Source organism: Phocoena phocoena, chromosome 17 (assembly GCF_963924675.1).
Source record: "Phocoena phocoena chromosome 17, mPhoPho1.1, whole genome shotgun sequence".
NCBI lineage: Eukaryota > Metazoa > Chordata > Mammalia > Artiodactyla > Phocoenidae > Phocoena > Phocoena phocoena.
In genome coordinates this window covers 8,018,721-8,030,153 of record NC_089235.1, presented here as the reverse complement: position 1 = coordinate 8,030,153, position 11,433 = coordinate 8,018,721, and the positions used below count along the sequence as shown (strand labels likewise).

The 11,433-nt window shown below is 38.9% G+C and overlaps 1 protein-coding gene across 2 annotated transcripts in view; it reads right to left on the bottom strand.

Annotated features, from left to right (window-relative positions):
- Positions 1 to 1,841: 1,841 nt before the first annotated feature.
- Positions 1,842 to 11,433, bottom strand: part of RAB2A (RAB2A, member RAS oncogene family) — a 74,581-nt gene continuing 64,989 nt past the window's right edge. The window contains exons 7-8 of one of the 2 annotated variants that reach the window (XM_065895105.1): positions 5,151 to 5,219; positions 2,932 to 3,053 (exon numbers count right to left, since the gene is read on the bottom strand). In XM_065895105.1, the coding sequence (XP_065751177.1) occupies positions 2,958 to 3,053; positions 5,151 to 5,219 (165 nt within the window). In that variant the 3' untranslated portion in view covers positions 2,932 to 2,957. Of the gene's footprint in view, positions 3,054 to 5,150; positions 5,220 to 11,433 lie in introns of both variants that reach the window. The other variant, XM_065895106.1, reaches the window with a different exon arrangement.

Sequence of the window (11,433 nt, the reverse complement as noted above, 5' to 3'; positions counted from 1 at the left end):
GTATATCTAATTATACACTACTCTTCCAAAAATTTGGTCTTAATCCAGTTTTGTTAAACCCAGAAGGCAAATTATAACACTATATTTATGAAGATTACAACTTTGGAATGTTACATGTTGAGACATTAAAAGTTTTATTTTTTGTGACTGATTTTCTAGGTCTTAAAACATGTCCATAGGTGCTACCAAAATTGACCAAAGATCATTTAAAGACTTACAGTATTAAAGCGTTTAGTTCCAGGTGCCACTATTACATTATTTGTGACAAGGATAATAAAACAGCAGAGTAGAAACCAGACGGTAACACTGTTTTGTCGACTCACGTAAAGGATTCATCACATATGTTCCTTAATGGCAGATGAAACTTGTAGAGAAAGTGGTGACAACTACGGAGAAGTCCTGTACCCGCCCCTGTGGCCCAAGGCCGAGGCAGGTTAAGGCTGCTGTACAGGGGCTGCGTTTGAGGGCTCCAGCTCTCCTTAGGTTATTAAAATACATGTGCTTTATTGTTGTTTGTTTTTCCCATGACTTTCTCTTCTTACACTTGATTTATAAGAGAATTAGAGGAGACAGCATGGAAAAGAAACACATGAAGTTTCTGGAAAGATTAACAGCAGTTTAAAAGTAACAGTTCCCAGGGCTTCCCTCGTGGTGCAGTGGTTGAGAGTTCACCTGCCGATGCAGGGCACGCGGGTTCGTGCCCCGGTCCGGGAAGATCCCACATACCGCGGAGCGGCTGGGCCCGTGAGCCATGGCCGCTGAGCCTGCGCGTCCGGAGCCTGTGCTCCGCAACGGGAGAGACCACAACAGTGAGAGGCCCAAGTACAGCAAAAAAAAAAAAGTAACAGTTCCCAAAGAATCATCCTCTTCCTGGTACAGAGCAGAACAAGTTCTAGTTGTCTTAACTTGTCCTACTCACCACTAATGAGAGTGAATGATAAGATCAGTGAATTTGATAAGACCACTTTTTTTTTTTTTTTTTTTTTTTTATAAATTTATTTATTCATTTATTTATTTTTGGCTGTGTTGGGTCTTCGTTTCTGTGCGAGGGCTTTCTCTAGTTGTGGCAAGCGGGGGCCACTCTTCATCGCGGTGCGCGGGCCTCTCACTGTCGCGGCCTCTCTTGCTGCGGAGCACAGGCTCCAGACGCGCAGAGCTCAGTATTTGTAGCTCACGGGCCCAGCTGCTCCGTGGCACGTGGGATCTTCCCAGACCAGGGCTTGAACCCGTGTCCCCTGCATTGGTAGGCAGACTCTCAACCACTGCGCCACCAGGGAAGCCCTAAGACCACTTTTAAAGAAAAAAAAAAAGTTCATAATAAAAATACTCAAGAAACTCGATTTCCCCTCACCTTTCCCTCTGTCCTCTAGGAGCTAGTTAAAGCAAAAAACTCAGATAGCATTGGGTGACTTCCCACAGGAGTAATGTCAAAGCTTTGACAGAGCACTGCTGAATCTTCAGGAAAGACCGGTAGAAAGCTGAAGTCGGTGAGCGGATTGAAAGTAGTTAGTTTCATACTTAAAATACTTGCTTACATCATCAATAACAGAAAGAATTTCAATACGGTAAAAAGATTTTTATCACATTCTAGCAAAATTTTTAAAAAGGGCAGTGTTAAACATCCTGACCCTTAAAAAAAAATGTGCTTTACAATACATGTAAAAGCTGTGGATGGACTGAAAAATTGCATTCTTAAAAAATGATGTGGTCATTAAAAAAAAAGAACACTTTTATACATAGGATTTTATTTTGCACTGCTATAACAATTTCATTATAGTCCAAGGGAGAAAAAGAAAAAGAAGGATAAAACCACCACACTGAGCAAATTACTAAAGCTTTTCTACTTTTAACAGGATTTTCCATCTGGTAGGTTTATTGTCATATCCCCTTCAAAACAGACAAGATGCTCACCATATTTTAAAGATTATAGGTTGCCACGGAAAGAAAAATTTTACACAGTCACTGTACATCAAGGATTGAAAAACTGTCCTGCGTGAAAAATATATTTAGAAATCATGTGAATAAAAGAAAAAGAAAACATTATTGTGTTCAAGGAAAGATTAAAGTCCTCATAATGTGCCGTCTAAATGTGGACACTCATTCCTCCTGGAGTCGCTCAGGCAGAGGGAGTCCTTTCTTCCGCCCACCTCACTCATTATACTGTGTTTTTACCCAACAGTATGCATTAAGGCAAACAAATCCTTTTCTGAAGAGGTCTTAAAGAAACTGTGGACAAACAGCAAACTTTTGGCATTAAAACAGGTTAACACATACGTAGCCTTTAGAATGTACATTAAGCATATTTCTCTCGGACTAGTGACAAGAAAAAGATGAACATGCTTGTTAACAATGTCAAAAAGTTTAAAATTCAGTGTCCAAGCAATTCCTAACGATGCTTCTGTAGCTTTAAGCTCTAAACAGTATAGAATTTATGCAAATGCATTAAAGAATTCAAGCTTGGCAAATTACACCCAAGCAGGTTATAAACTATATATACAGAAAGTAAATGATAAATACAGAATTAAAAGAGTCCTTCGGTTTTCCTTATAGCCTTGAAAATTGACAAACTTTTGAGGACAGTTCTATAATATTAAACATTAGGTAACCACAGGTGTGGGGAAACCTAACTACACAAACCGATTTAAAATACTCAAGATGACTCTGTAGTGTTCAATACAATTCAGTTCGTAGGTAAGGGCACAAGACAACATTTAACAAAAATAATCACGTCAATTGACCTAGAAATCAAATGCAAATAGATATGAATACAATCTCCAAAATCTGTCTTTTTAAGTGAACATTAACCATTTATTCAAAGTTATACAAGAATTTGAAGGATTAAAGTCTTCTTCTGTGACATAAAGCCATTTTGAAGAGTTTCATGTCTCAGCTGAGCAGAATAGGGTGAAAGAATAGGTGAGTAGCCCCTTCTGGGTAGCGAGACAGTAAAAACAGACTCAGCAGCAGCCTCCCCCGGCCTGCTGTCCTCCCTGACTGCCTGCGTGCGTGGCGTTAGTAGCAGCATGCTGAGGGCCTATTTTAATGCCATTTGCCTGGAAAGAAAGACAGAAGGATAATAAATGTAACTGGAGCCAACCAGACAGTATAATTTAAATTTAAGAAATCCTTTGGTTTCTTAGTGGCACAATCCTACCAAACAACTAAAAAAAAAAAAAAAAAAAAAAAAAAAATATATATATATATATATATACACACACACACTAAGCAGATTTTTACAACAATTAAAACAATATCTCTCAGGGGATGTTCCTTCCTTTTAAAATAATACTTGTGGAAATATTCCTGCAAACAATTCCTTATCATACCAGGTACTGCGTTAACAGAAACCAGAGTGCTGCTTTTAAGGGAATTCTCACAATAGAGAGATTGTTTAAAACGTAACCTTTAAAAGAGAAAAATATGCAAAGCCTATGCTCCTCTAATACAACGTACAATCTTTCCTCTAGACAGCGTTTCTGTTCCATGTTGAATCAGCTGTACAGGCTAAGGGCATATGAGTGTTCTGTGTCATCAATAATTTCTATGATCCCCAAAGACATGGCAGCTTGCCAAGAACCCACACACAGAGTGGTTCTTTCATTCATCAAACTCACACTTATGTCTCAACCCTCACTCCCTCAAGTGGATTTTACCTAAAAATACAACACTCTGAGAAAAGTAATACAGTAGCTTCAGAAATTAAGCTCTTAAGGAAACTTTACGTCACAGTAAATCTCAGATTTATAGTGCTTGGCAGTTGTTCTGCAACAGTAGTAGCCTTGGGGTTTCTGGCACTAGCTCAGTATTGACAGCAGCTGATGTGGTTTCTTTTCGCTCTTCTGACTCCTCTTTAATAAAAAGCATGCCCTATGGCTCATTGGTTTTGCCCCCTCTGGGCTGGTAGCAACTTCTTGAGGAATCAAGAAGTCAGACTTGGCATCAGGCCAGATAAATCGCACGGCCTGTTGGCTCCTGACAGCACACGGCAATCAAAGCCACGCCAGGCACAGTAAAGCACTCAGCTACTATATGAAACCAGACAGAGACAATGAACATGCCCTTTACATAGACGCCCAATTACTATTCAATTTATATGGCATTAGTCTCTGAATGGTGTCGCCTTTAAATTAACTCAAGGTCTATTGCCATATAAGCCTGGTAAGTATGGGTTAGAAACTTTATTACTACAAATTAAAAGAAACTGGAAAATCAAACACTTTTTGGAAACCCTAGGCAAACTGTTGTTTGTTTTAGCAAAGAACATTGAGACAGATAATAAAGAGACTCTCCTGCACATGCCAAGAGATGCACACACAATGTCTTCCTAACACGGTGCTTCCTCACTGCACGTGGGGGAGGAATAAGGGTTTTTCTCTTGGAAGCAGGAAGTCTTATTATAGAATGGCAGAAACATTTATGTAAAAGTAAATAATATGCTCTTATCCACATAAAAATTCTGAAATAAATAAGGACAAATGCATAGTGGTGATTTAGGTCAAAATGATGGCCTTTGGTAAACACTCTGAATTATTTGTTTCAAAGTTACATTTTATCCTAATCATGTTGATCAAAACTGGCTCAAAATAATTTTACAAAAAAAAAGGAAAAGAAAAGAAACCCACAAAAACAAACAAAACAACTAGTGCCAACTGCCAATTACATATACTATAACTCAGGCTCCTGAAAACACGCTATGCTGAACTGGGAGTAACTTCCAATTGGACGCCTCCCTTCTCCGCACCAGACACAACAGAGAGAGCACCTTGCATTAGCTGACGTCGCACACGCATTTACACACTAGAAAATTATTCCCAAAGCAGATGACACCATATGGATGTGTAGATGAAAGTGGATTTTCTTCTCTCTTTGGAGGATTTATATTATTTTGCGTTGCTTGCAATAAATGGATAGGGTCACTTACTTTAATCCGTTTTCATAGATAAAGTGACGTTTCACTAGAACATACACATTTAGCTATTATACAACATATAACAAATTTTCAATGAGATGATTATAAACTTATGTGTTAACTGACATCATAGATCCATTTTAGGAATTTTAAAAAGTAGAAATCTTGAATCCAAGTAATTAAAATTCAATTCTAAATTAACTAGCCAATAATATTTTTATATATATATATATATATATACCTCATTATTAATGTCAAAGACTCCTTCTTGGATTTTTTCATAAATTTCTTTTGCTGTATTAATAAATGCCTGAAATATAAGGTAGAGAAATTGGTTCAAATTATTTAAAACCACACAGTAAGAGAACATTATATAAAAAGCTCCATAAAATATTACAATGCTCAACATAAGAAAATCAACCAATGGAACACACCATATTAATAGAATAAAGGACAAAAACCACATGAGCATTTTAATAGGTGCAGAGAAAGCATTTGACAAAATCCAACACGTTTTCACAATAAAAGCATTCAACAAACTAGAAATAGAAGGGAACTTCCTCAAGCTGATAAAGAGCATCTAAGAAAACCCACAGCCTATATCATACCCAGCGGTGAAGTCTGAAAGCCTTCCCCCTAAGATCACGAAAAGGACAAGGACGTGTGGGAACTAAGGCCAGTAGCAGCAACAGCCAAAAAGTGGAAACAACACAAATGTTCACCAACTGAAGAATGAAACCCAAAATGTGGTATAACCATACAATGGAGTATTATTCAGCCATAAAAAATGAAGTACTGGTTCATGTGACAATGAGGATGAACCTTGCTAATAAGTAAAATAAGCCAGACATGAAAGACCACGTATAGTTCAATTCCATTTATATGAAATGTCCAGAAGAGGTCAATCCACAGAAGGAAAATAATTATTGGTTGCCAGGGGTTAGCTGAAGGAAGGAATGGAGTGATGAAAATGTTCTGGAACACAGTGGAGATGGTCTCACAACTTTGTGAATATACTAAAACCCATAGAATTCACCTTTAAAAAAAGGTGAATTTTATGGTATGTGAATTATATCTCAAAAGAAAAAATTCATGACTGGAGAAGGGGAAGGGGGAGGCCATAACATAAGAACAGCACACCTGAGAAAAACATGTCAATTAGATAAGCTGCATAGATGTCCATGTTGAAACTAGCTTACTTCTGGAGGCCACCGTTCCATACAGGATCCTTTTTTTCCCAGACAATGTACTACTTAACATACAGTTTGGCGGGTGGGCGGGGGGAATAATCAAAGGGTGCTTATGATAAAGAGATAAAGGCAGCTCAACTTCTATGCCATGTTGAATAAAGTTTCACCCTTTTCCCATACTACTAAATGACAAGAAATTAGCATGAGAACATTGTAACCAAATTAAGCCTCTAAATACCAGAATCAATCCAAAAGCATTCTATATTTATGTAAGACATTAAGATATTTTACACATTGTTGCCAATGCTACAGAAGGTGTACACAAACTCAGGTTCTAAACTATCAGATTTGAGAGATAATAGTATTAATATTATATTCAATTAGCATTCTATAAAAATTCATAAAAGAAGGCTGTTCTCCACTACTACTGATACAGACCTAATTCAAAATTTAAAAAGTAAACAGGTCCATGGAGAGAAACACATCATATCTTTCGTCTTTTCTACACTGGAAATATCTGACTGCTGAACCTGCCATCAGAGCTTTTGTTTCCTAATTAACAGGACTGATATGTTTTCACCTTTAAGGTCCTACAGCTCCCCAGAGCAATCAATCTACTGCCGCTCAATTACTGCACCAAGAACACACCAGTCAGTGCAGGGCGCGTGAGCGACCGCGGCAGGCGCGCAGAGGAATGAATATGCATCAACTCTAAGTGGCTGATCGAACCATCAGAGAGGGTCACGAGAACTTGCAGCGAAATAATGAGAAGAATTAATCACTGCAGATTCACAAGGCACTTCGGAAGCCAGTGTGCTTTTCCAGTGTGTGCTGGAGCTCAAGTGAAGGAGAAACTGGCTGTCAGCCAACTATGAATTGATTCACATTCCTCAAAATGGAGGTTATCCTTATAAATAAGGGAAAAACTAACTCTATTTCCAATAACATGTCAATTACAGTGATGGCCAGGCTAACTAAATATTGAAGTCAACAGATTCATAAATTCACAGAGTTGGAATTCCTGCCAGGGGCACCCACATGTGTACATTTCACTAGAACATTAGAACTACAAGGTCCCATAAATGAGTTATAACTTCATATAAACAAGCATTTATATTATAAAAGTCATTATTACATGTGCCAATGGATGTAAATAAATTGGCTTTTTGCTAATCTGTTGATGAATCACTTTAAAAACTGGCTTATGAAAGCTATGTCTTTATTTATGCTAAAATTTCCAAGTCACTACTAATTTTATTACTTAAATAGTATACTTAATACTTTATTTAAGCACCTTCAGGAATAGCTGTACCCAATGGACATAAGAGGTATTTTATATCAGAAAGACATGCAATTAACTCCATTATAATTAAATATAGCAAATGGTTATCTTTTCTTTTCTAATTCCCATCATCTCAGTGAAATACTCTTTGGACAATGCTACAATTTACTTGTCATCCAACTCTCTGATTACATATTAAAGACACTGAAATAAAATATTTTCCACTTCTCTGAGCACACTATACAGAGGACACTATATAAATGGATTGTTTTATTTACATCATGGCAAAAATTAATATTTAATATATATTACTAAGTGATTAATTAATGATCAATTTTAAGAAGTCCTTAAGAGTTTAAAACCAATGTGACAACTGTAGACATCAGTATACCTCTTTTCAAAGTATGTGGCTGTGGACTGAAATTGTTGAGTTCCTAAACATAATGAGCATTAAGCAAATACTGTTAAGGCTTAGTAGAGATAAAATAAAACTTCTAAGAGAGCAGCCTTGGTTGTCACGGACAATAACTGTCCACTAAAGCTGCAAAGCACTTCAAAAACTCAGAAAGATAAGAGATACATATCTGTTACAATAATTGGCTAGAATTTTCTTTCATTGCTCATTTCACTCCAGTCACTAAAAATCAATCTCCATATATATCTTTCAAAGAAGAGATGTAACAACCTGAAATACTTCTAGAACACAGGAAAAAAAAAAAAAGGAAGAAATTAGCAACAATAAATTAACTAAATAGATACTACAAAGCCTTTACACTAAAGCTCATGCTTTTTTTTTTTTTTTTTTTTGTGGCTGTGCTGTGTGGCTTGCAGGATCTTAGTTCCCTGACCAGAGATTGAACCCGGGGCCCCGGCAGGGAGAGCGCAGAGTCCTAACCACTAGACCACCAGAGAATTCCCTAAAGCTCATGCTTTAATAGGACAGTCTTAAATTGAAATTCCTTCCAATTTTAGACATCATTTTAACTAGTTTTACTTTTTCTATTCCCCAGGCTACAGAAGCAAATTATGAAAAGGAGAGGGAAGGAGAAAGAGAAAGAGAGTGAGTGTGAGGATGTGTCTGTGTGAGCGGCCAGTGGGGATGCGCATGTGCGGTTTTGGGGAAGAGGCCACGGGGGAGCCCGCACACGGCAGCGGCTGCGGGAGCAGTGGGCCTGTGTGAAGATGGGCTCACAGCTCCTGACTGAAGAGGGCATGTGTTGGCCAAGGTGGCCCGAGTCATCAAGGGGAGAGAGACTCAGGATTTGCTGTTTAACATAAGTAACACAAAACACGTTCTTGAAACATCTTCATTATTCTTACAAGTTTTGATGTTTACCAGGGAAAGATTTTGTAACAATTAACTTATCTGGAATAGTTATTTCCTTACTATCAGAAAAATGAAGCAAGATGATGGCATAACTCCAGAAAATTTTTAGCACTGCTTAATTAACATAATACTCTAAAAACATGACATCCTAAGTATCACTGCAGGTTTTGTGACAAGAATTACAAACATATTCATCTATACTCCATGTTTCAAATATAGTCAAATCTGAATATTAGTTAATAGATTATAGAACAGGAAAAAACATTTGCTGAGAAACTGATGTGAAAGGATTTCATTAACCCTGTGAAACAATCTAGGCAGATCCACGATTAAGAAGTATAAGGGATTTCCTTGCAGCCAACTTAACTTGGCGAGCCTCTGGCCTTCCCATGCAGCGCTGCACACCCGTATCTGAAGCCTAACTCTCTCTACATTTTCCCATTAGCTCCCCGCTCTGCCCTACTTTGACTAATTGCCATGTCCAGTCCTTTACCTTCATTAGCCATTAATTGCCCTCCACCTCAGACACTAATCTTTCAACCCTTGGCAGTAGTTATCCGAATGATTCTGATAATACCTAAACTTAAGTAAGTTTTCAGGGACTTCTATAGCACAAATTAAAATAAACATAACCACAAAGAACTAAAAATGTATCTCCTACCTATTACCTGGCCGTTACCCAAGGGCACCTATTCAGTTGCTGCCACAGATCTGGTGCTTCTCTGGGTACCATGGAAGGTCCAGGGAAGAGGACGACTGCAGTAGTCCCTACTGCTGCTGAACTAAAACAACTTAGTTGGGAGAATCTCAGTATGAGGGCTTACATTTCGGTTGCAGATGCAGGAAAAGTAAACTCTGCCCTGGCTTATAGGGACAGTGTGTGCAGGGCAGGACCAAGGCAGGTCTAGTTGTGGGCTATGGACACTGGGCTATGAGGGCCTTCACAACCAACGAGGGGGAATACAGACAAAGGGGAACACGGAATAATATTTTGTTTTTATTATGGTTTAACAGTTTTTAAGGCAAAATACTGAAAAGCAGTCTACAACAGAATAACATTTCAATTATTTCCTTGTGTAACATGCTGCCACCTGGTGGCAAGATAAAAATTATAGCATCTGTTAGGTAAGAATTCAAAATAAATTGAAGTGTCTTCGTTTTATTTAAACATCTTGAATAGATGTGAGTCTTTGGTTCTCTCTGAGAACTGGGAAACAGAGATCTAGGATGCTGTTTAATTTTCTTCTCCATTGCTAATCAAGGCTGTGGACATTCCAGGTGTCCATTTGCCAAAGCTTACACTAACCAATATTTACCAAATATTTACTATGGGTCAGTCACTATACTAAGTGATTTACACAGGTTCTCGTTATTTCTGAAAAGAAGTTCAAAATATGTGCAAAAACGAGGAAATTAATTGTGCGGGCTGAAGCTGTACCTCCAAGTTTGCTAGCAGAATGGTGAAGGGGAGGCTCTGAGCCAGGCTGTCGGGGTCAAAGCCCAGTGCCACCTCTTACCACACGTGTCGCTTGGACCTGCTGCTTTGCCTCTCTGTAACAGGAGGGCAGCCGTGGAGCCTAGTCCAGACCTGCTGGCTCGCAGGCGGACTCGGCGCACGCCCGCCCTCGGCACCACGGGGTGTCGGAGCATACCACCGCGGGAACGAGAGGAGAAGCGGGGACTCAGGAGCAGCCTCCTCAGCGAATTAAAATATCCTGATTAGACAGAACTAAGCATCAAAAGGTAAATTAGCAACATATAATGTGTACGGTGAGCCGAAAGAAGAAAACGTATTGAGGTTAAGACTTCAGTATTATGCAGATAGGAAAGTCCTGCGAAAAGAACATCAGACGAGAAGCAAGACAGGCAGTTTACACATGAAGCTTCGTCGAATTCCGTGACGGAAAATATTCTGGTTGGAGCTGCGTTAGCTTCAGGAGAGCCTCCCACACACCGCGCCCGACGCAATGGCTTCAAGCACGTTCACGGACATGCCGCGGGGGCCACCATTTCCTCCCCCTCCCCCTCACTTTCCGCGGCATCCCCTATTCCAAAGTAGAGCAGTTCTGCTCTTCTTTCTTTCATCCAGTTTCCTGTGTTTCATTAGAACAAAGAGGGCTGCTGCTAAATCTACTGACCTGTCATAACTCTCACTGTACAGACGGCACTGGGCTGCCAAGGAGAAGTGACTTGCCCAAGACCGGGCACAACTGTAGCAGAAGCAGGGTTAGCAGGATTCATATTCTGCCCACGTTTATCCTCTCTTTATTAGGATCACTTATCTTTAATACAATTCAAAGGAATTCATTTATTTCGCTTATGTTGCCACTAAAATTGAAAATAAAAAGCACACAAGTATCATATCCTCTTAAAAACCTTCTAGCTAGCTAGAAATTATTGTGGATTGCTAGGATTATTTTTGGAAGTACAAAATATTTGTGTTACTTATAACACACAGATATGTTTAATTCCTTAGTAATTTAGTTCTTCCATTCAACAAGCATTTACTGAGTGTCTGATTTGTACCAGGCACAGAGCATACACTCAGTTATATACTTGGGTACATGAATGTCTTTGACCTCAAGGATGTGGGAGTACTACAGGACAGATGCAAATCCAAAATTGGCACGTAGCACGAAAACCTCCACAACAGACGTCTAGAAGGGTAACGTGGCATGACTGCTTCTGCTGGTAAAAAAACTGTCAAGAGAGAAAGCCCCGTGAA